Source organism: Uranotaenia lowii, chromosome 3, assembly GCF_029784155.1.
Source record: "Uranotaenia lowii strain MFRU-FL chromosome 3, ASM2978415v1, whole genome shotgun sequence".
Lineage (NCBI taxonomy): Eukaryota > Metazoa > Arthropoda > Insecta > Diptera > Culicidae > Uranotaenia > Uranotaenia lowii.
In genome coordinates, this window is record NC_073693.1 from 298,305,318 (window position 1) to 298,330,913 (window position 25,596).

The window sequence follows — 25,596 nt, forward strand, 5'->3', positions numbered from 1 at the left end:
CTGGCAGCCTTTCTGTCAGCTGATCGACGCGCCAACCGGCGGGTAGAAAACAACAACAACAACCAATCACTTTATGTTTTTTGTAGTAAACGTTTAGTCGCGACGTATTTTATCTCGGCCAAATAAAAGGCATTTTAATATGTAGTATCTAGTAATTACGTGTTATTTATTACCTTGTATCCGTGCTACCCCAGTTTACAACAGTGGCGACGAGTCGGTCTCGTAGTTATCGCGGAATACGCTAATTAACCGCGAAATTACGTTCCCCACGCGGAAAAGACGTCGGTGTGTGATGGATTCGACTGATCCTAACCCAACTTCGGATCAATCCGCAAGATCAAATGGGACCACCAACGGGCTCCCCAGTGGACAGCAGTTCCACCCAGCTGGCATGCAGCAACTTTTCATTCGCCCCACACAGTTCGGTCAACAGCCACCGACGGGACTTACTTTTCAGTTCCCCGGGCAGCAGCAGCAACAGCAACAGCAGCAGCAATCATCGCACCAGTTTTCACCAACTTCCGACGCACTCCTCTCCCAGCTCCTCCAACAGCAGCAAGCATTTGCGACACAAATGCTGCACCAGCAGCAGGAATTCATGCGGCAACAGCAGGAAATGTTCCTCCGTACGCTATCATCAATTAGTGTGCAAATTCCATCAAACCCAGAAGTGATTTTAGATTCACTGTCGCATCACATTCATGAGTTCCGGTAAGACCCGGACAACAACATTACGTTCGTGGCTTGGTACGCGCGATATAAGGACTTGTTCGAGCAAGACGCTTCCCGGCTCGACAGCGAAGCAAAAGTGCGTTTGCTTCTCCGGAAGATGGGTTCCGCCGAACATGAACGGTACGTCAACTTCATTCTTCCGAAACTACCGAAGGACTACCAATTCGATGAAACAGTTCGGAAATTGGGGATCCTGTTTGGTGCTGCTGAATCGCTCATCAGCAAGCGGTATCGTTGCCTGCAGACTACAAAAAAGTCCACCGAAGATTACGTTTCGTTTTCATGCCGTGTAAACAAGAACGCGGTCGATTTTGAACTGTCTAAATTGACGGAGGAGCAGTTCAAATGTTTATTATTTGTTTGCGGCATGAAAGCGGAGTGTGATGCAGAGGTGCGTACTAGACTGTTGGCAAAAATAGAGGACCGGAACGACGTGACCCTGGAGCAGCTTTCTGAAGACTGCCAACGGCTGATGTGTCTGAAGAGAGACACTGCTATGATCGAGGGAACATCCGGATCACCAGCAGTGCAGTTCGTGGAGCGGAATTATAATCGGAAACAAATTTCCAAAAGTTCTCCGAAAAAAGTGAATTCCCCCAAAAACATTCCCCCAACACCTTGTTGGAAGTGCGGCGCAATGCACTACACTCGTGAGTGCCCGTACAAGGACCACAAGTGTAGTGATTGTGGCAACAACGGACACCGTAACGGTTATTGTTTATCCGAAAACAAAAGTGCAAAGCCCTATCACAAGAACAAAAATAAAACTTTTCGGGCGAATGCAGTGAAAGTGAATGCAGTGCAGCAAAAACGAAAATTTGTTCAAGCTGATCTTAACGGTGCTGAAGTGCAACTGCAGTTGGACACTGGATCCGACATCAGTGTGGTATCGAAGCGTGTGTGGGAGAAAATCGGGAAGCCTTCCACCACCCCTGCACTAGGTAATGCATCTACGGCTTCTGGTGCCCCCCTCCAGCTCCTTTTCAAGTTCCAGTGTGACGTCAACGTAAATGGCCAGCAGCGCCGTGGGACATTTCACGTGGTCGACAAATCGTTTAACGTGTTCGGAATCGATTTGCTTGACACTTTTGGACTCTGGTCTGTGCCGATTTCTACTTTTTGCAACCAGAGTGTCAAACCATCCACATCGTCGGAGTCATTTGAGGCAGCACCACGTTCCAAACATTCAGCATCCAGCACTTCACCACAGCACAATCGCACAGCAAGGCTGAACCATTTCAGGAAAATCGAGAGGGGAGAAGTTCGGTTCCAATAAGTGAGGATCTGAGCACATTTTGCGTAGCTCCAACAACACCGAAAACTCTTGGACAGTCTCCAGATACTTCACCGATATCCCGTCTCTTTCAACGTCTCCTTCTCCCTCATCATCAAGCTCTGCTGACCATGTGGAGTTCATATTAGCGAGCAAACAGCTGTGCAGGTACCTCGTCGTTCTTCGCGAACCAGAAGACCGACGATCCGGTCAGCCCGCACCGGCTGTATTAAGGGAGGAGATGTTAGGGCGTGAAACACCCTACAACAATACCGCTGGGCTCACTGCTGGCAGCCTTTCTGTCAGCTGATCGACGCGCCAACCGGCGGGTAGAAAACAACAACAACAACTGTAACGTCTTTATCAAAATTGAGTATGATATGGCTTAAGCACCCTAAATTAATGAAATGCTTTTGAGCGTGTATAAATGACAACCGAGGAGAAAACGTCAAGAAAGAGAAAAAAAAAGAAAAAAGGAGGCCACGCGGCAAAAAGAAAAAAAGGAACCAGTTCCGTTCCTATCGAGGCAAATTAGCAGCTCAAGCAGCAAAAATCTTTGACGTCCAACCAACTTAACCGCGAGGGTCGTCGGGTGTGTGTGCGCTCAGTGAAAAATATCGTTTTCGAGTGTCGATTCTTCAAGACTCGATTGTGTTCCCTGCTACGGTGGATCAAAATCCGGGAAATTACCTTCGGGAAAAAACGGGGCAGTGTGGTTTTTGGAGCCAGGGTCCGGTACAGCTCGCGGAAAAGGATGGACTCGTAATTCGTGTTGAGATTGTGGTGAAGAAAAATCTAGACCTCCTCCCGAGCGAGGACGGCAGAATCGAAGAAGAACCATCATCGTTCGTCGTCAGCAGAAGTGCAGATTTTGTTCGCCTGAATGGACGACTTGGAGATGATTATCGTCTGCTCCTGGGAAATTGGATCCCATCCCAGGTAGTCTCGCCAAGAAGTAGAGGGACGAAATCGCAGGAAAAAGAGCCGCATCCTCCGCGAAAACCTGCAGCGGGAAGGAAGAGGTATTTCGCAGTGCCCCTATCACCGCGCTGCCAGCGCTGCTGCCGGAGTTGGAAGGTGAGTCACACGCGCATTTATCCTCTAGGGTGCTTGGCATTAGGCCGGAATTATAAGCCTTTTCTTCCTTCCTTGGCCACAGATTGCGCCACCTACATTTAGAGGGTCTCACTCGCTATATTGGCGCCCAACGTAAATGTAACCTATTACTGAACCATTCATATTAAATGTTTCAGTTACTTTGAAGATTAGTTCGGGAATTTTTGAAGTTTTTTTTGTTGATACAGTTTCGTGGCGTTTTGCTTAATTTGTGTGACTTTTGAGATTTTGTCGCACGTTATAATTAGTTACCACTACCATAAGTTATCAGCTCATTTAAACAACACTATGGATCCTTCTTGTTTAACGGAGGAAGAGATCAACTATGAATTGGCTCTGAGGCACATTCCACGGCTCACTTCTATCAATCGCCGTGCAAGAGCAGTTCGATTACGTGCATTGATGCAAGAAGATGAAATTAGAGGTAGATTTTATGAAGATTCGTCTCACGTCATGGACGTTGAGCAAAATATTAGTATATGCCAAGGCGCAATGCGCGAACTTTTACCTGAAATTGAAAACGCATTTAAGAGAAGCGATTTGGACTTTATTCGCCAAACTCGTTCTCGCTTGATTCACTACCGAAATAGACTAGACATAATTGAAGCTCCTAGTAAATTGTCGGATACTTTTTCAACGCTGTCTCTTCTCGTACAATTCACGCTCGAAGATGTTGACGACGCGCTCGGGAGAAAAAACAAACGTGCTACTAAATCTGTCAACGCGAATAGTGCATCTAATATGAGTGGTCCACCAGATGTCAGGGAAGAAGCTGAGGAAGTAGCAGCAGCTCAAGCAACAGCGAACGAAGGAGGAAGGTCAGCCAGGAGCACCGGAGCGATACCGAGGACGACTTCCCAAGCTAATTCATCAGATGCTTTTCGAGGTTTCGACGAAAACGGGAACGAACCGTGCAACAGCTCGTCCTTCAACGCTTCGCATCGTTCTGCAGCAGCATTTCCGGGCCAAGCCAGCCGAAACTTGCACGATTCAGCTACAGCTAGAGCATCGGGAATAAACATCAGGGGACGCAGTACAGCAGCAGCTAGTTCAAATCCTTGGCAGCAACACATCGACATTGCTGACTGGAATCCTTGGGAACCGCGGGACTCACAACGATCGAGGCAGCCGCACACTAAAGCCACATTAGGTTTTGGTGTCGGTGATACTCCACCACCACCTTACCGGGTTCCCAGATTCGATGCGGGTGAAGACAACGCTCGAGCTGAATACGACCGTTTGCGGGAAGAAATTTTGGCTGATTTGTGGCGACAAGGCTACGGCAGACAACACACAACTCCAGAAAACAATTTTGCTTTTGGCGAGGATCGAAGAACGAAAGCAATTCACAACTGGCGGCTACAGTACGAAGGTGAAACGGATGGAGTTTCTCTCAACACATTCCTGCTGCAAGTTGAAACCTTTGCGAACTCGGAAGACATTCCAGGAGAGCTGATTTTAAAGAACATCAAGCATTTCCTAAAGGGCGATGCTCTGCGATGGTACGTCAGCGCCTTCCGTCGTGGGAGTATTCGGACTTGGTCAGCATTCAAAGCAGAAATCCGGAAGCACTTCCTGCCGAGCAACTATTCGTACGTCGTTCGGGTAGAAGCTTATCACCGTCTTCAAGGAGAAGATGAGCCGTTCAGCAACTTCTACCAAGACATCGACATGCTTTTCAGCCACGTTCAGCCGCCGATGACAGAGGAAGAGAAGCTGTTCATAATAAAAAAGAACGTCAACTCTACATACGCAGCTATTGCCGCCGCGCAGCACACTCGAACAGTCTATCAGCTAGTGGAGGCGTGCAAAGAATTCGACGACTTCAACAGACTTCAGCAGAACATGCGGCGCATGACAGTGCCTCACAGCGCGCTGATAGAACCTACGTTAGCAACTCCGGCACCAACGCGTCAACACAGGACGGCGATTCAGAACCAACGCTTCAGTCGGGTCAACGTGATGGAGGCGAATGCAGTGCAACGGGCGAAGCTGGAAACAGTGCAAATGGAAGGTGAAGCAACCGTATCGGAGGAGCGAAGCGACAGCGCGGATAGCAAAATCGAGATGCTGATACAACAGGTCGACGCCTTACGCATGAGGTTTGATCGCAACGAAGGAGCAGCTAGATCGCAGAACCAGATCCAGAGCAACGTTCAGCCGCAGCAACCAAGAGAAGTCAGGGACGCAAACAGGCAACGTCAGACAGACAACGTATGCTGGAACTGCGACGAAGCTGGTCACCGCTTTACGGATTGCAGAAAGCCTCAAGCCATTCTATTTTGTTATCGCTGTGGGCAGAAGGGCTATTCACTCCGAAGTTGTCCGTCTTGTCAACACCGATCGGGAAACGCGCAGGCGGGGACTCAACCACAGAGGGAGCAGAATCCTCGCACTATGTAGACAATCCCTCAAGCATTCCAGAATTTCGTCAAATCAACACGCTTATCATCAATTTAGAAAACGACAACAGACCGCACGCCGTTGTAGACGTTTTAGGCGAGCAGATGACTGGGTTATTGGACAGCGGCGCAAATTGTTCGCTTCTCGGTGGTCGTTTGGTGGAAGTAGTCAACCGGTTGGGACTTCGCAAAACAGCTTTGGTTGGAGGTATCCAGACAGCGGATGGTACACAGCATCGTTGTGAATCCTTCGTTAGGCTTCCGATAGCATACAACGGAAAGAACGAGACGGTTCCAGTGATTCTTCTTCCTTCGTTACCAGATTGTCTCATCCTCGGGATGAATTTCTGGAATACCTTCGGGGTGCAAGCCATTTGTAGCACCATTAAAGCTGACATCGCCGAACAGGTCGAGGAGTCTGAGAGAATGAAGCCACTTAGCCAGCAGCAGCAGGAGTTCCTAGCGAAGACGATTCAACTGTTTCCTGTAGCCGAAGACGGAAAGCTGGGAAGAACCGACATGTACAGCCATCGGATTGACATCGGTGAAGCCAAGCCTAGGAAACAGCGGTTTTATCAAATGACGAAGTATGTTATTGCGCATCCGATGCGATCGGCAGATGCAGCGAAGATGGTCGAGTTTCTGGAGCAGCAGATCTTCCTGAAGTTTTCCAGACCTCGGATCGTTTTATCAGACAATGGGAAGCAGTTCTTGTCGGCATCGTTCAAAGCATTACTAGCCAAGCACAAAATATCCCACATGCAGACCGCTTTCTATTGCCCGATGGTCAATAATGCAGAGAGGGTCAATAGAGTATTGATTACCTGTATTCGTTCGCTTCTGGAGGACGATCATCGTGCTTGGGACGAGAATCTACCAGCTATCCTAGCCGCGATTAACAGCGCAAGACATGACGTTACCGGTGTGAGCCCGCACATGGCAAACTTCGGTCGTGAACTTATTCTCTACACGGACCTGTATGACCAACAGCACCTCAACACTTCCGACGATCCGAAGGTTGCTCAGGATCTACGCATTTCTACTATCAACCGCATCCAGCAGTTCGTGGTGAAGAAGATTCGGAGCAATTACGACAAATCGAAGCAGCGTTACGATCTAAGAAAGCGATCGGTGAATTTCCAGGTTGGAGATGTGGTTTGGCGAAGATCGTTCACGTTATCGTCGAAGGCCGATCACATAAACCAAAAGCTGAATCCTAAGTTTGTGCCGGCGTTGATAAAGCAGATCATCGGCGCAAATCTATATCTCTTGGAAGATGTCATCAGCGGGAAGCAAGGTCGCTATCACGCCAAAGACATCAAGGCCGACTAAGGTTCTATTTGAAAGCTATGTAAGCAGCAACGCTAACCACAAACTCAACTTGAGCAGAAAACACGAAATGGAGAAGGCTGAAGGACCAACATCATTTTGAAACCTCGCCCCAACAAATCGGAGAAATTAGGCAGAAATTCTTCCATCCGAATAACTCAACGGAACACAACGGAACTCGTCGCTAGTACACCGACGAATACGAAGAAGTAGGCGTTCATGAAGGAGACAACGGCCTTGCGTGGGACCAGCGTCAGCTGTACAGACTCTGAGAACTCCGCCATGCAGTTCGTCAGAATTTGGGGAGGGCCGGCAACCTTGCGTGGGATTGCCGCCACTCAGTGTCCTGAAAGCAATCCTGTCATTCACAAGCAGCGTAATCGCGCTGGGGATAGTAGCACTGGTGAGTCACCGTAGCCAGGCGCTGCATACCATGTCGCTGCAATTGAAACGATTGTCAGGACACCAAAACCACAAAGAACGACCGGGAGGAACACATTCAAGCTATGTAAGCAGACTTCATGTTGTAGACCACGACCAGTAAACGCCACCCAAACACGAAATGATGATGGCTGACGGACCAACATCCCACTCTAGAAACCTCGCCTCTCATACTCATCGGAGAAACAGTCATTGCTGGAATGCCAAGCATAATCGTGAAGAAGCTCCGCAGTCCTAGTGAAAAGTGAAAACCCTTGACACCACCAACGGCACAAGGCAGCAAGACGTGGAATAGAAACTACGGAGAATACTCATCACTGAACAACATGCAGCCAGCAGACGCAGGTATCAAACCCCGGATAGGACGAAACGCCCCATTCGACAACACGTCCGATTATGACAGCAGTACCCGAATGCGACAAATCACGAATACGACAACACCTGAATGCGACAACTCCCGAATGCGACAAATCCCGAATACGACAACACCTGAATGCGACAACTCCCGAATGCGACAAATCCCGAATACGTCAACACCCGAACGCGACAAATCCCGAATACGTCAACTTTTGAATGCGACAGCTCCCGAATGCGACAAATCTCGAATACGACAACACCTGAATGCGACAACTCCCGAATGCGAAACTTCCCGAATGCGACAACTCCGAAGGTGACAATTACCGATGCAACGACATACCGAACTCAACATTACCCGAATGCGTTAAGTCAAGAACGCTTCACTTCGCCCTACCAGGACAGAAACCGGAGAAGCAAAGCCATCAGTCAAGGAGCAAAACAACGCAGGTACTTCCCGAAAATGACACTCCAAATAATACAGCACTGCATTGCAAGTTGTGAGGGGTAGACTTTATGACGGCCGCTACCGCCATATCGACTTCAGTGTAGGCTGTGAAACTTCGTACAGGACGCACTCATACAGTCGTTTACCGAGCTATGTAGAACCATCGCAGCAATCCACAAGGTTGCAGCAACAACAAACTGTGCAGCACGTAAGACTAGAGGACACAGAACAGTCAAAAAACCTCGTCTACAACTTAGCACAAGCACCATAAACGAGAACGATTAAAATGTCAAGAAACCATACAGCTATCGACAATTAAACAACCTCAGCATAATCTTATGTTGATCTATCTTAGTCTAGAATTAGAGCATAATGTTAAGGAGCATAGTATTGATTAGTATTTCTATGGTAGTGAATTAAAATTTGAGGCATGGGGTTTTGAGGATAGTCTTCGGTTGTAGGGGGTTGTCATGACACTTCCCTTCAAAAGCAACGCGAATTGGAAGCGCGGTAAAACTTCCATCTGGACTCATGACAATTTGGGTGCTAAATCCACCCTTTCCCGAGGAATACCGACATAGACATGCCTCCATATCATTGAGCTAATAATCTGTTCTTTTTGGATCTTGCAGTTCCTTTTGTGAGATCTCTTGGTTAGTCAATTGAACCAAATAAGATTTCGGATGAATGTTTACCACAAGACTGTTTGGTAGTAGAGTGGTTAGGGCGGCATAGAGACGACTTCGCCAGCTTGGCTGGTTTACTGATCACTTCTGGCAACATGGATTGTCGTTATGTATTTGTGGCTTTGTGGACGTTAAGGATCAACCGATCTGGTGAGCTGTGGGCTCATGTATATTAGTTTTGTTGAAGTTTAGCTTCGTCGTACCGCTCAAGATATACTTGAGGATAAACATCTCGATCTGAATAGTCTCTATGTCGTTCCTGGTTTGAACAGAATTTTGAGTTTCTTGTGAGCTTGCTTCGCTTCAGCTCACAAGAAACTCCTCTCTTGTGGTAGTGTTGTGTAACGTCTTTATCAAAATTGAGTATGATATGGCTTAAGCACCCTAAATTAATGAAATGCTTTTGAGCGTGTATAAATGACAACCGAGGAGAAAACGTCAAGAAAGAGAAAAAAAAAGAAAAAAGGAGGCCACGCGGCAAAAAGAAAAAAAGGAACCAGTTCCGTTCCTATCGAGGCAAATTAGCAGCTCAAGCAGCAAAAATCTTTGACGTCCAACCAACTTAACCGCGAGGGTCGTCGGGTGTGTGTGCGCTCAGTGAAAAATATCGTTTTCGAGTGTCGATTCTTCAAGACTCGATTGTGTTCCCTGCTACGGTGGATCAAAATCCGGGAAATTACCTTCGGGAAAAAACGGGGCAGTGTGGTTTTTGGAGCCAGGGTCCGGTACAGCTCGCGGAAAAGGATGGACTCGTAATTCGTGTTGAGATTGTGGTGAAGAAAAATCTAGACCTCCTCCCGAGCGAGGACGGCAGAATCGAAGAAGAACCATCATCGTTCGTCGTCAGCAGAAGTGCAGATTTTGTTCGCCTGAATGGACGACTTGGAGATGATTATCGTCTGCTCCTGGGAAATTGGATCCCATCCCAGGTAGTCTCGCCAAGAAGTAGAGGGACGAAATCGCAGGAAAAAGAGCCGCATCCTCCGCGAAAACCTGCAGCGGGAAGGAAGAGGTATTTCGCAGTGCCCCTATCACCGCGCTGCCAGCGCTGCTGCCGGAGTTGGAAGGTGAGTCACACGCGCATTTATCCTCTAGGGTGCTTGGCATTAGGCCGGAATTATAAGCCTTTTCTTCCTTCCTTGGCCACAGATTGCGCCACCTACATTTAGAGGGTCTCTCTCGCTACACAACCAATCACTTTATGTTTTTTGTAGTAAACGTTTAGTCGCGACGTATTTTATCTCGGCCAAATAAAAGGCATTTTAATATGTAGTATCTAGTAATTACGTGTTATTTATTACCTTGTATCCGTGCTACCCCAGTTTACAACATATCTCATATGAAAATTTATTGTCCTGTTTCTCAGGAACGACATAACCCAGCGAAGCACTTCATGTGGAACTTTTATATGTTTTAAAATTTCCTCCAATTTGTCCACCTTGATCGCGTTGAAAGCATTTGACAGATCGACACATATCATGGCAGTTGTGAATTTGTCTCGCTTACTTTGTTTCAGCCAGTTAAGGACAAATGAAACGCATGTATTTGTTGAGGAGTTTTTGCGAAAGCCAAAAGAGGTTTCTGGCAGTAAATTGTTAACGTCAAGAAAGTCCTGCAGACGTTCCAATACTGCTGTGTTAGCGATCTTGGTTAAAGTGGGTACTAATGAAATTGGACGCTTACCTGCTGCGGTGCTTTGGTCACGACCGGGTTTTGGAATGGCAATTACTTTTATTACCTTCAAGCTCTCTTCTAGGACTCCTCTCATCCACATTTCGTTGATCAAGGATATTATCTTTTCAGTTACCACGGGTTTGAAATGAGCCAGTAGCTCATAAGAAAGGTGGTCTTCTCCAGGAGCTGATGTCTTCTTTTTGGAAGCTAGAATTCTGTGCCACGACTCCTTAACGAGCAAGCCATTTGTAAGTACATTTAGTGGTTCTTCGTATGGTTGTGGGTCGTGTGATCCAAAGTGTGTGTCCAAAAACGTCTCTGCCATAGCTTCGTCATCGTGTAATAAACAGTTTTCTTTTTTATAAAAACGTTTGCCGGTTAAACGTCCCACTTTCTGCCATAGTTCCTTCGAACTAGTGAAAGGGTTGAACTCATTAGAGAACTCTTCGAATTTTTTGCGTATCTCATCTCTTTTCCTCTTTTGAAAAATGGCTGCCTTTCGTTTGAAATCTAAGAGGTTATCTACTGTAGAGATCTGATTGAATTTTTTTCTAGCCTCAGATTTGTCCTTCCATGCCTCGTCTACAATGTCGGACCACCAGAACTTTGGGGTGTTTTTGCATTTCATTTTGCTTGACTTGTGTATGCTATTCATTTTGGACGAAAGTTCAGAAAAGTTGTCAAAGTCGTAGTGTTCTAAAGCAGCCACTTCTTGGCGAATAAGTTTTTTGTTGTAGAAGTGTTTATTGTTGCAATGTAAATTATTTTTCCACGAGATTTCCAGACACATATGGTGACTTCCAATACCATAGTCCAAAACCATCCAACGTACCGTATCTATCAAATTCGCAGAACACATAGTTACATCAATAGCAGTAGGTCGCTGGTTCAGTTGTAAAGGGATGTATGTCTTGCTACCGTTGTTGACTACCAATAGATTACTGTTATTTATTGCTTCAACGAGTTTCTCTCCTCTTGCATCACAGATATCATCTCCCCAGTCTGTGTGGTGAGCATTGAAATCACCACCAAGAATGATTTTTGTATTTTGCGTCAGATTAGTGAAAATAGCTTGGACGTCAGTTTCGAAATCATTTATGTTGATCGATGGACTAACATAGACCGAACAAAGTATTAAATCCAACTTATTGCCTGTCTGTTATTGCCTCGGGTTGTCCCTAACAGATATAATAGGCATATTTAATAATTTGCGCAATTGTGCGCGAGGAAAATAGATTTCATCCACCCACCAGTCCCCCTTAACTAAAGCTCACCTGTGATATCGCCACCTCGGATCATCACTCTTCCTGCGGCACTGCGAGCCGTTACTCCTATTTCCTTCGGCACTGCGAGCCGGCACACAAACACTTCCTCCTTCAGCTCGTTCCGCCGAGCAACGATTTTGCAGGTAGTCGCGCAGCCGGGAATTTGTTTCCTAGGCGCGCAAAATGGTAACGACACTCCTTCGACTCCTTTCTCAATGACTCTGCAGCAACACAACAGCAGTGACAGCCGACAATGGTAATTCGGCACTCGTGGCAGGAAACGCAGATGAATCGCGCCGCCGGGAATGATCCTGGGCGCACGTTTGTTCGGCCAATGTCGGCACGGCTCTTTTGGCCGAGGAAAACACGATCAGTCGCGCCGCCGGGATGATCCTGGGCACGGGTTGGTCGAGCTCAACTTCTTCGGCTCGTCCCTTTAAAAAACTAACAGCAACACAATGACGAAATCACCTACAGCCGCAATTCGGCTCTCGTGGCCGGTAACAGTGATAAACCGCGCCGCCGGGAATGATCCTTGGCACGCGTATGTTCCGCCACCCTTCTTCCGCTCGATAATGCCCGCACAGCGTTCGAGGCCGAAACTGAATGCGCGATACGTCGCGCCGCCGGGATTTCTCCTAGGCGCGCGAAATGTTCAGCTATATTGGCTCTCTGGCAGCCCACACTGCAGAGCGGCACTGTCGGGTGGATCTTTAGGGATCTTGATAAAAATTTTCCCTCCTGCCGAATAAAGACGAAAATTGACCGCACGGCAATCGGAGGCAGAAACTAAATGCGCGATACGTCGCGCCGCCGGGATTTCTCCTAGGCGCGCGAAATGTTCGGCTATATTGGCTCTCTGATAGCCCACACTGCAGAGCGGCACTGTCGGGTGGATCTTTAGTGATCTTGATACAAGTTTCCCTCCTGCCGAATAAAAGATGAAAATTGACCGCACGGCAATCGGAGGCAGACTGTTTTGCCTTTGTCACAGTCTGGCCCTTGGCCGGCTGCTGGTATCCGGTAAAACGGCCCTACAAGTAACCACATCATTAGTACCTAACCTATAAATTTAAAGTGCGCTACTCACTTCTTCACGAAGGCTTTTTCCGGCACAATCTGTCGTCGGGCAGCACGGCCTGCTCCGGCACTTTTTCGTCTCACTCCTGCGAAGGAATTTACAAAATTATGTCGCTTTTCGCGATAAATTTTAAATGAAAAGAGCATACCTTATTTCGATGCTTCTTTTCCTTGCACGCCGACTGCACTTTTCACGTGCGCTTTTTTGTTTGACAGCTCTACACGAGCTCTTAGCGCCAGGGTGTGTCCACCCTCAATCAGTGGTCTGCTTTTGTGTGGGTTTTTGTAACCCAGAATTGAGTGCATGTAATACAATCCACTTTTTACATTAAAATTTTGTGAATTTTTATGACAAATTCACAAAATTTTTAGGTTGCCGGTAATATCAGGAGAAGTCTTAGTTACTTAACTAATGCACTGTCGACAAATCTTTCTGCTAACTTGCAGCCACGACGAGTGTTCAATTTTCTTTTAATTGCAAGTTGTTTGCAATGAACTTAGGCCTAATTCTTGAATCTCGAACGAAAGTTTCACTGATGTCAGTATGATCAATCAGCATTCCAGCTGTGTTCTGGAAGATTTCTTACTGCTAATTCCGTTTCTTCTTCTGATTATGGTTTGACTGTGGTGTGGTTGGATGGTTTGATATGGGCTATGGTTTTGTGGTACTTGTTTGATGGCGGTTCTTGATTGTGGGGTTCTTAGGGAGAAGTTTCAATAGTTAAAATGGTGCACTCTCGATAAATCATTCTGCAATTTTGCAGCTACGATGAGTGTTTTGTTTTGTTTCAAAACTGCATAGCGCTTGCAGCTAAAGTAGGGCTAATACTCAAACTAAAGTTTGACTGATTGTTATAAGTTTCAATCAGCTCTCCAGCTAAGTTCTGGAAGATATGCTTACTGCTAATAGTTACTTCTCCCTATTGAACTATTGACGTGAATTTGTAATATGGCATTATGGTTATTGCTTTAGGTTTGGAAAGGTGGAACTTGTTGGTGGTGGATTTGTTGGTTCTTTTCTTAGATAATGGCGACTTATACTACAAACGAGGGCTTATTATTAAGGACATTATATGAATGGTTATAGTTTGACTTGGATTTTTTGATTTGTTTGACTTTTCTTTAGCGATGTTGTAAGTTGACATCTTGACAGTTGTTTCTTGATATTCAATGCTGCAGGTATGGGTTTTTCTTGACAAATTGAACTTGTTTTTGTCAATTGGTCATGTTCGGTTGCTGGGATTCTATCTTTCACGAATGGCGTGTTTTTGGCTTGAGTGTTGACTTTGGGCATAGTACGTTGACTGGTGTTTTCGTGCATAGCTGTGAAGTGTGCCGATGCTTCGCGTTCAGTGAATTGTGGTTTTTCTTACCGCTGTGCGTATTTTGTGTTTTAGTGTTGCTAAATGTTGTTCGTTGATCTTGTCGTCGTTCATAGCTGTGTTGATTGTTGATTTGTCATGTTTGATGAATGTGGTGTCCGCTGGGCGTGTTTTTATTCTGCTTGTTGGTTGACGTTTGTCTTCGGACATAGCCTTTTGAGTACCGGTGTTTCTCGTTCGGTTGACGGGTTGTTGTTTTTCTTACCGCTGTGCGTATTTTGTGTTTTAGTGTTGCTAAATGTTGTTCGTTGATCTTGTCGTCGTTCATAGCTGTGTTGATTGTAGGTTTGTCATGTTTGATGAATGTAGTGTCCGCTTGGCGTATTTTTATTCTGCTTGTTGGTCGACGTTTGTCTTCGGGCGTAGCTTTTGGATTACCGATGTTTCTCGTTCGGTTGACGGGTTGTTGTTTTTCTTACCGCTGTGCGTATTTTGGTGTTCTGGTGGTGCTAACGTAGTTCGTTGATCTTGTCGTCGTTCATAGCTGTGTTGATTGTAGGTTTGTCATGATTGGTGAATGTAGTGTCCGCTTGGCGTATTTTTATTCTGTTTGTTGGTTGACGTTTGTCTTCGGACATAGCTTTTGTGTTGCCGATGTTTCTCGTTCGGTGGACGGTTGTTGTTTTTCTTACCGCTGTGCGTATTTTGGTGTTTTTTGTTGGTTGATGGTTATCTTCTTGCATAGCTCTATGTTGATGACTGTTTCTAATTGGCTTTTATATCTTTTGCATGATATATGCCCTGGTGATCACTGGACACGTCTTCTAGCCGGTAGTTGTTGGCGCCTATTCGCTCTCTGACGAAGCAAGGAATGAATTTGGGTCCTAACTTTTTTGTTTCCTGTTTAAGCTTCGACGACAGATGGAATGATCTTCTCCAGACTAGTTGGCCTATCTCAAAACTCCTGGTGCGGGCTCGAAGGTCATACCTTGCTCTACTTTTTTCGTGAGCATCTTGTATTCGTTGTCTGACGAAGTCGTGCACCTTCGCTAATGCTTTGATACGATTTTCTTGCTGTTCTTGAGGATTCATGGAAGAGTTAAGACCTTGCAGCTTGTAGTTCTCGGTAAAGACGATCATTTCTCGACCATAGTTCGCGAAGTGTGGCGAGATTCCAGATACTTCGTGTTTCGCTGTGTTGATTGCGCAAACAATTTGTTGTAGATGTTCGTCCCACGCTCGATGGTCCTCGTCAATGAGTGCTCGAACACAGGTGATGAGCGTGCGGTTCACCCGCTCGGCGTTATTACACATGGGCGTATAGTAGGCAGTTTTCATGTGTTCTATCTTGTATCTACGAAGTAATGAGACGAATGCGATTGCTTTAAACTGTGATCCATTGTCAGTTAATATAATTCGGGGTGTAGAAAATTTGAGAAAAACGTATTTTTCCAAGAAATTGATCATCTCCTGGGTTTCAGCGGATCTGAATGGTTGAGCAAGTACATACTTAGTAAACCAGTCGACTATTACGAGGATTACCGTGTTTCCCTTCTTCGACCTCACCAGTGGACCAACCCAATCTATTGATATCAACTCCCATGGTTGCGAAGCAGGTTTTAGACCTCCCATAGTTGGAGTTAAACATTCGTTCGGAGCTTTAACCGCCTTGCAAACAGAACAGTTGCGGACATACCTTTTTACATCTATCACCATGCGCGGCCAGTAGAACGATTTCTGAATCTTCTGTAGAGTGCGATCTGCGCCTAAGTGTGCTGCTGTTGGTATGTCGTGATATTTCCTTAGAATTTCCAATCTGGCTTCTTGAGGAATGACTTGCTTCCAGATGAAGGTTTTAGCGCCTACTTCGTCCGTAGTGGAGCAGTGTTTGAACAACTCATTTTGGATTATACGAAAATTCGGGAATTTATCAGGATCTTCGGTAATACCATGAACTAAGTTCGAATACCATGAATCATTTGTACCTTCTACGGAATTTATTTCGATTCTGCTTAAGCAGTCCGGCACTTTGTTTAAAGCTCCTTTTCGATATTTTATGTCGAATTGAAATGCGTTGAGCCGCAGAATCCACCGAGACATCAGTGAAGATGGATTTTTCATATTTCTAAGATATTCGAGACTGGCGTGGTCACAAAAAACAGTGAATCGTGACCCGCATACTTAAAAACTGATTCTCAAACAGTCTCTACGATTCGTCTACTGCTGTGTAAATAGTGATTGTCACTGTAAACGTAGCTATTATATTGAACTTTACTTCGACAACGATAAGAATCTTTTATGAACATTAATATGAAAATGTGATGGTTTCTGAAAAGGTGAAAGATACCATTCAACGATTTACTTCAGTTTTATCAATAATCGTACAAAAGATCTCGAACCGTTATCTGTAGCGTTCATGCCTTCTGTCAAATGTTACAGACCTGTTCTATGTACATTCAAATTTGATCTAGAAAAAAAAACGGTATCATAAATCATTTGGTTTCCATTATTAATAATTAAACATTTATTGTAATTCATCATTGAACAGAGCTAAGCAAATATTGACAGCTGCTAGCACATGTTCAAGTCAGCCATTTTTGTTCAAAAATTTTTCTTATTGCGGCGAAAATCAATTGGGCACTTTTTAAAAGATGCAATTTATTGGAAAACAGCTAATGAAGGTAAGCTTTAAACATAATTTCGTGTGTTGATAAATTTTAAGTAATCGATTTGCATTTTTCAGCATCCTGGGAGTGCTCCTGAGGCACTTATTTACATTCAGAGGAAAGGCCGATTGCGACATGGAATTAAACAGCAGGGACATGAAACTCGATATATTTCGTTATTTCGAAGGTGGGTAACAGTGCAAGTGCCACATGAGGTGCAAGTGTTAAAATGTGAAGTAAATAAATACAATGAATAAAGAAATTTATCAAAAATATTTGTATCGTTATATTTCATTGAGACCTTACTGACAAGCGTTTTTTATTCTTAAACTCACTGTAAGTATTACAGTATTTTTGTAACGTTTCTTATCAGTTTAATGATATAATCTAAAAGCTTTTTCAATGGTTACGTTATATGAGGTACCATTCAAAAAACAGTAATCTCAGTACAAACGGTTCGTACAATGATCATTTCGATTTCCGTAACAGTTCGATTGACGGTTTGACAAACCGTTAAAAATATGCCTACACATGTTCATTCTAGAAACAGTTCAATGCCCTGAAAACGTTATCCATAAGCGTTTTATAAACCATTCCCTAACTGTTGCTAAAACAGTGTCTCCATATAGAAGTTTTAACAGTTTTAAACAGTAACATAACTTAACGCCATATTCAGCAGACCGTCGTTTTGGAATTCAAGATAAGTGCAATGTTTTTTATGGTTTCAAATATAATTTTATTAACGTTTTTTTACACTGTTTCCAATCGTTTTATAACTACTACAGGAACTGTTGTGTTACAATATTTTCGTATTCGGGGAGCCTTCGACATAGCCCCTGAATTTCTCAATACATCGTATTACTGCCAGAAATTCACGCTCAGTCGGTGAATATTTTCGTTCGGATGACGATAGTTTTTCAGAGTGATAGCATATTGGTTTTTCCGCTGCCTCTTCTCCTTGAGTCAGTACGCCTCCAATGGCTGTTTCGCTTGCGTCACATGCTATCTGGAATGGCTTTGCGTAGTCTGGTGTGGTGAGAACTGGTGCAGTTGTGAGACACTGTTTCAAACGTTGAAATGCTAGTTCAGCAGCTTCACCCCATCGAAATTTTGTCTTCGCTTTTGTCAGTTCCGTCAGCGGCACAGCAATCTTGGCAAAGTTGTTGATGAAGCGCCTATACCAGCCCGCCATTCCTAGAAAACGTTGAACATCTTTTCGGTTTTTTGGTTGTGGGAAGTTTGTGATTGCGGAAGTTTTGTCAGGGTCTACATTCCAACCGTTCTCATCTAGGATATATCCTAGATATTTCAATTTGGGCAAACAGAAGCTTGATTTCTTTTTATTGATAGTGAATCCTGCGTTTCTTAACCGATATGCTACTTCTCTTAACAGGTGTGTGAATCTTTCGAAAGAATTAGCTGCGATGATAATATCATCTAGATAAGCGAAAACCTCGGGTTCCAGATCAATGAACAGGCTCGTCATGACTCTAGCAAGTGCTTGACTTGCGGTGCAAAGGCCGAATGGAACTACGCAATACTGGAAATGACCTCGCTGTGGAATTGTGAATGCGGTTTTTGGTTTCGAGCTGTCTTCTAACGGTATCTGCCAAAAAGCTGCTTCTAGGTCGATTGATGCCAACCATTTACATCCACTGAGATTCTGCATTATGGCTGCTATTTGCGGAATGGGAAAAGCTTCAGGAATCACAATTTTGTTCAATCCTCTCGCGTCCAAACATAAGCGTATGGAGTTATCTTTCTTGCGAACTGCTACTACTGGCGAGTTCCACGGACAGCAGAAGGCTTCTTCTATCACGCCCATATTTAACATCCTGTCAACTTCTTTGTTTACATCTTGTAGGATAAAACGAGACATTGTGTAGAACCGTTGCTTCACTGGCTTTGCACCATTCGTGTCAATTGCGTGAGTATACAGATGCGTCCTTCCTAGCTTGCCTGTCGATTCAGATGAAGGGAATTCTTCGACTGCTTCTTTCAACTGCTGTTTTTGTTGCTCAGATAGACTGTTTAAGCGAGCATTGTTTTCTTCAGAGATGCTGTTCACTAGTAATTTCATTTGAAATTTGTTAAAGAAATCCATTCCCAGAATAAAACTATCAGGCAAATTTTCTAAACATATTACTGGCATTACGTGCCGCTTACCCTTGAGTTCTATCGGTAACATGACGTAGTGTGATATTTTGTGTTTCGTGTTGTCGGCCGTAAATATTGATCCTCGACCTGGAATTTTCTGAAGTTTGAGGGTTTCTGCTATTTCAGTTTTACTACCTCCTAGGAGTGAGCACATTGCTCCTGTGTCTAGCATTCCTTTCATTGGGATTCCTCTACATGTCACATCAAGATACGGTCTATTGTCAAATGTGGAGATGTTGTGTACAGCTATGTTTGAATGTCCAAAGTTTTTTACTATAGATTCTGTGGGGTCGGTTTTTGTCTTGGGCAGCAAATTTGGACCCTCTAACAGTTGCCGCCTCTGGCGTTTCCCGGATGGTTGTGCATGAGGTCTCTGGCCATTTGAATACAGTCGGTACAATTCCTCACAGTGTATCCTTGTTTTCCGCATCGATAACAAAACAGGTGTGTTTTGGGATATGGGCACGTTAGGAAGAAATGGTCGTCTCTGCCACATTGCCAGCATCTCAACGTCGATGTCGTGTTTGCTGTTGTTTGGCGATTCGGCATTCTTTGGTTTCGCCCTTGATTATCCACATGAACTGCGTTGAAACTTGCTCCAATGAATTCGTTCCCGTATCTGGGTTCGGAGGTCTGACTTTCCCTTGAAAGATCATAGTTCTGCATCGCTGGACTTAAACCTGCATTTGTGTTGCTATACTGCTGTGACATATCCGGCACGTTCTGCTGAACTAATGGCGAATTCCATTGTGGTGTGTTTTCGGTTTCGATTGCGTTAATCCCTTGCTGTGTTGTTGGTCTGTTGTCCCTTTGTAGCTGTGGTCTTAACTGCCTGTAAACATTTGCACGTCCGAGCTCTTGTGGTCGATGTGAATTGCCCGCGAAGCTGCTTCCATTAATATTTGCTTCATCCACCTCTTCGCAAACTTTAATTAGGCTGGCTAGCGATGATACTTGCGCGGCAATCGATACTAATCTGAAGTGTTGATTTAAATTTGTTCTCATAATATGGAACTGGTCCATCTCCGAAAATGGAGGATCAGCTGCGCCGAACATTAACGTCAACTCCCAATGAAAAGTCTCAAATGATTCATTCGGTTTTTGTACTCTGCAGTAGACTTGTTTTCTTATCCACTGTGCAAAATCTCTAGGAATAAATTGTTGTTTTATTCTTGTTTTAAATTCATCCCAAGAGATGTACGCATTGCATGCCAAACAGAACCAGTCTAAGGCTTTTCCAACCAGAAGAAATTTTATTTGTGACATCAATTCGTCACCATTCATGTCGTCGGTCATTGCAAATTTTTCTACCTTCTTGATGAACACGATCAGATCTAGCGGACTTCCTTTTCCGTCGTATTTGAAAGGCCATGCGTGAATTGGTTTTCCTCTTGGTCCTCTCTGGTGCCTGTTCTGCTCTCTCAGAATCGACAGCAGTACTTCGTCGCGAAGCTCCTGAGACATTTCGTTGTTCTGGTTGTCTCGATGCACTCCTCGATCGCGCTGTGAATTTCCACGTTCAGGAAGATGATGCACTTGTTGCATTCCCGATTGCTGAAGAGCTGCATTAATGTTTTGTTGAGGTGCTTGATGAATTTGAGCTGCTTGTTGTGGTTGCGAGATAGGTAACTGCCTAAGCCTCTCCAAAATCTCTTCCAACAGTTCAAGTTGATTCCTTTTATTAGATTCGACGTCGTTTCTCGTTCCGGTGTTGTTCTGCCCCTGGTTGCCTTCCCTCGTGTTGTTGCTGGCTTTGGGAATGGCTCCAGTTCGTTGCATGGTTTCTGATTGACGGCTTAAATTGACCGATGGTACAGATGCACCCCTGGTTCGTCGATCGTTCAATCTCAGTTCCTCTTCGTCGAATCCTCTAAATGGGCTGGAGGTTCTCGGCATCCTGTCCAAAACCGTTAGATTTGCTGCTGCCTCTAGCTGAATATTGTCTACTCTACCTGCATCCTCATTCGATGTCAACGCTGCATTTAACTGTTTCACTTCACTCATCAGTTGCACTAACAATTCACTTCGCGGTTGATCTTTCGGAATAAGATCTAATCTGTTGCGGTAATGCTCAAGACGCGAGAATAATTGTCGTTTAGCATTCGTATCATTTTCATTGACAGCTTTACGCACGTTTGTTTTTATCGCTTCTAAATTAGTCAAACATAAATTGAGATTATCTTCAATGTTCATCACATGTGTTGAGGATCTAGCATAAGAATTTGCTTTTTTCTCCTCCGTGATCAAATTTCGCAACGCGCTAAGTTTCGTTCTGCGATTACTAAAACCAAGATCAAACTTATTTCTGAGCCGAAGCTCGTAATCAATTTCCTCATCATTCAAGTCAATAATGTCCATTTTCAATTTTTGTAGTATCTTAAAAGGTTCTATTAAATTCGGGCGCCAATATTGCCTGTCTGTTATTGCCTCGGGTTGTCCCTAACAGATATAATAGGCATATTTAATAATTTGCGCAATTGTGCGCGAGGAAAATAGATTTCATCCACCCACCAGTCCCCCTTAACTAAAGCTCACCTGTGATATCGCCACCTCGGATCATCACTCTTCCTGCGGCACTGCGAGCCGTTACTCCTATTTCCTTCGGCACTGCGAGCCGGCACACAAACACTTCCTCCTTCAGCTCGTTCCGCCGAGCAACGATTTTGCAGGTAGTCGCGCAGCCGGGAATTTGTTTCCTAGGCGCGCAAAATGGTAACGACACTCCTTCGACTCCTTTCTCAATGACTCTGCAGCAACACAACAGCAGTGACAGCCGACAATGGTAATTCGGCACTCGTGGCAGGAAACGCAGATGAATCGCGCCGCCGGGAATGATCCTGGGCGCACGTTTGTTCGGCCAATGTCGGCACGGCTCTTTTGGCCGAGGAAAACACGATCAGTCGCGCCGCCGGGATGATCCTGGGCACGGGTTGGTCGAGCTCAACTTCTTCGGCTCGTCCCTTTAAAAAACTAACAGCAACACAATGACGAAATCACCTACAGCCGCAATTCGGCTCTCGTGGCCGGTAACAGTGATAAACCGCGCCGCCGGGAATGATCCTTGGCACGCGTATGTTCCGCCACCCTTCTTCCGCTCGATAATGCCCGCACAGCGTTCGAGGCCGAAACTGAATGCGCGATACGTCGCGCCGCCGGGATTTCTCCTAGGCGCGCGAAATGTTCAGCTATATTGGCTCTCTGGCAGCCCACACTGCAGAGCGGCACTGTCGGGTGGATCTTTAGGGATCTTGATAAAAATTTTCCCTCCTGCCGAATAAAGACGAAAATTGACCGCACGGCAATCGGAGGCAGAAACTAAATGCGCGATACGTCGCGCCGCCGGGATTTCTCCTAGGCGCGCGAAATGTTCGGCTATATTGGCTCTCTGATAGCCCACACTGCAGAGCGGCACTGTCGGGTGGATCTTTAGTGATCTTGATACAAGTTTCCCTCCTGCCGAATAAAAGATGAAAATTGACCGCACGGCAATCGGAGGCAGACTGTTTTGCCTTTGTCACAGTCTGGCCCTTGGCCGGCTGCTGGTATCCGGTAAAACGGCCCTACAAGTAACCACATCATTAGTACCTAACCTATAAATTTAAAGTGCGCTACTCACTTCTTCACGAAGGCTTTTTCCGGCACAATCTGTCGTCGGGCAGCACGGCCTGCTCCGGCACTTTTTCGTCTCACTCCTGCGAAGGAATTTACAAAATTATGTCGCTTTTCGCGATAAATTTTAAATGAAAAGAGCATACCTTATTTCGATGCTTCTTTTCCTTGCACGCCGACTGCACTTTTCACGTGCGCTTTTTTGTTTGACAGCTCTACACGAGCTCTTAGCGCCAGGGTGTGTCCACCCTCAATCAGTGGTCTGCTTTTGTGTGGGTTTTTGTAACCCAGAATTGAGTGCATGTAATAAACTGCGTGATACGAATACTAACTGTTTGTGTTAACGCAGAAAGGTGTTGGGGTGTTGGTAATCTCTGATAGCTTAGAGTGTTTTGAAGTAAAATGCCCGCTCCTCCGTAATTGTCGTTTCGAGAATGCGGTACAAAGTGGTAATTGGGAAAATTGTATTTATTGGTGTTTTCAAAGTTTTCGTTAGTCCATGTCTCTGACAGTAAGGCAGCAGTAAAACCATCTCCAGACAAAATTCTTTGAATTTCTGCTTTGTTTGTTACGAAACTTTGCACATTTGCTTGAAGTATTTTGAAATCGGTTTTTTGAGCCATTTTTGTTTCGGACAATTTTCATATGCAACAGATTTTATTTGGAGAGAGTTAGCGCTATCGAGAGTCAAAGATAGTTAATTTTTATTTAAAACAACTGAATTTGCTAGGTTGAAATGTTTCTTTGTGCAATCTTTAAATAATGTTTTGACCTCTTCTTGTGGTCCCAAAAGATTGATAAATTCAGAATAGAATGACATCATCCTTTCCTGGTAATTACGATCTAAATTTAATTGTGCTTGTCTTACCGCATTTTCCCATTTTTCGTCTACTTGGACCTTTCGTGGGTTGTTGAGTGCTGTACCACGGCTGCTTCCTGGTACTGGCGCAATTATTTCTTCCCGCTCCTCGAACGTAGATTTAGCTTCTGGCTTAGAGCGAGAATCTTCCATTCTGGCTCTTTTGAAATTTTTATTCGTTTGTTTCGGTTGATCCTTGTGTAGTTTTACGGCTGGCTGAATTTCCTGGCGCTCTTCGTTGGTCTTGATCCAAGCTTCTCTCATGGCATCTTTCCTGGCAAAGTTTCCTCGCGTTACTTTGGCGAAACTTTCCATCGGTGTAGGGAACTCTTCCGCGTTCAGAAGTGGAGCATATGGATTACGATACGATGTAGATACTTGTTCCTTGGCCTCAGTATATGTCCAGTTTCGCTTTGACATAAGGATCTTTATGTCTTGCTGCCGTTTCCTTTCAGGGCAGTTGTTATCAAGAGAATTATGTTCGTTGCTTCGACAATGAGCGCACCTTTGAAGTTTCTGGCAATTAACAAACTCTTCTGCCTCCTCGTGGCGTTCCGAACAAATTTCGCAACGTTTTGCTCCTTTGCAATTGGTCGTTTTATGCCCAAATCGAAGACATTTGCCGCACAAGATGATTGATGGAGTGAATGGTCGGATTTTTGCTGAGCAACAAAAAAGTTTCACATCCTCCGGTAACTGCTGTGATCTGAAGGTGATACGCACGCGGTTGATAGGTTCTTTCTCCTTCCCGCATACTAAAAAACTATATTACAAATAGTCAATACGATACATCCACGGTTCCAGAAAAAGTTATTGTCTCCGTAAACGTAGCTATAATTTAAACTTTACTTCGACAACGATAAGAAAATAAAACGAACGTTCATGTGAATAGTGATGGTATCTGGAAAGGTGAATGAATTGTTTAACGATTTGCTTAAATTTGATCAATAATCGTTAAACTGTTCTCGAACCATAACGCTTAGCGTTCATGTCATGTGTCAAACTCACGTCAAAAATTACCGAAATGCGGGTCAGAGATGCCAGATGGTTTGAAAAAAGAAAACTCAGCCCGGATTCATGAAAATATCTTGAAATTTATTTATCGAATCAATTATTGATTTTTTCATACGTGGAAAAAATAAAAGCAGTTGCATTGTACAAAGAAAAAAGTTGCTCTGATTTAATCACCGTTCAGTAAGCAGTTATCAAATTTTGTTTCATCAGTTTTTAAAGTCTTTGAGAGAGTTTTGCGTTGGACAGATTAACAATAAGTTTTACTAAACTGCGCATGCCTCATCTTTTGAAAAAATAGTCGAGTCAAAAGGAATCATATTGGCAGCAAACATTCCAACTGCTGCACTTGTTACAAATTTTAGGCTAATACTTCTGTTAGAGCAAATTCACTGGTGTTGGGAAAAAGTTGTAGAAATTTTGACATTTTGAAAAGTTTACCATGCAAAAATATTTTCAAGATCTTTGGGCGCAGCACTTTCTTTTTCAGCCGTATGTGATAGAAATATTGCTATTTTTGCATCACAGCATGCGAAACTACAACACGTGTTGTTAAAAAACTTGAAGGCCACAGATTTTGAAAATGTTTTGCATGGCAAAATTTTCAAAATGTGCTAAAAGTGACAAAATTTCTACCACTTTTTCCCAACACCAGTGAACTTTCTCTTAGGATTAGAGCTTGTAGTTTTTTTGTTTTTGTTACTGTTTTCACCAGCAATCGTTTTTTTAAAGATGTTTGTGAGAATTACGGTTATTTTTTAATGTAGGCTAGCAAGCATGCAAACAGGCGATAAAATCATCGATTTTGCGTAAATGTTTTTGTTTATGAATGAATAAATTTATTATAATATATACGCAACATTTAATTAATTTGATTTATTAAATTAAACGTTGAAAATTTTCTAAATTTTTTAAGTTCAGTGCACCTGGCATCCCTGGTCGTTTTGACCGTTGTTTGTTGCTTGCCGGAAATTTGCAAAGTTCGCCGCGTCTTTTTACGTTCTCCGGGGTAAAAGATGTTTTTCTTCGAATTTATTCGCCGGATTCTGTTACGGAACCCCAGTGGTATGGCTAGAGACGCCGTTCCGGTTCGAGCGGGGCTGATTCAATTGCTGCTACCGCACCGGGTGTTGAAATTTCTACCCCATTGGATCCCTTGGATCCGGACATTG

General features: G+C 44.4%; 3 protein-coding genes and 1 long non-coding RNA gene across 4 annotated transcripts; 3 read left to right on the forward strand and 1 right to left on the reverse strand.

The window, feature by feature from the left end:
• Positions 1–292: 292 nt before the first annotated feature.
• On the forward strand, positions 293–715 carry LOC129753638 (uncharacterized). The gene has a single exon (XM_055749471.1). The coding sequence runs from the start codon at positions 293–295 to the stop codon at positions 713–715; it is 423 nt and encodes a 140-aa protein (XP_055605446.1).
• A 114-nt stretch (positions 716–829) lies between these two features.
• LOC129753639 (uncharacterized protein K02A2.6-like) lies at positions 830–2,008 on the forward strand. The gene has a single exon (XM_055749472.1). The coding sequence runs from the start codon at positions 830–832 to the stop codon at positions 2,006–2,008; it is 1,179 nt and encodes a 392-aa protein (XP_055605447.1).
• Positions 2,009–16,690: 14,682 nt separating this feature from the next.
• On the forward strand, positions 16,691–17,063 carry LOC129751600 (uncharacterized). The gene is made up of 2 exons (XR_008738752.1): positions 16,691–16,803; positions 16,866–17,063. It is a non-coding gene; the product is annotated as an uncharacterized LOC129751600 (long non-coding RNA).
• Positions 17,064–18,817: 1,754 nt separating this feature from the next.
• Positions 18,818–22,835, reverse strand: LOC129755783 (uncharacterized). Its single transcript, XM_055752428.1, has 3 exons — positions 22,701–22,835; positions 22,562–22,637; positions 18,818–22,505 (listed from the first exon to the last, which is right to left on the reverse strand). The coding sequence occupies exon 3, from the start codon at positions 21,301–21,303 to the stop codon at positions 19,270–19,272; it is 2,034 nt and encodes a 677-aa protein (XP_055608403.1). The 5' UTR covers positions 21,304–22,505; positions 22,562–22,637; positions 22,701–22,835; the 3' UTR covers positions 18,818–19,269.
• Between the last annotated feature and the right edge of the window lie 2,761 nt (positions 22,836–25,596).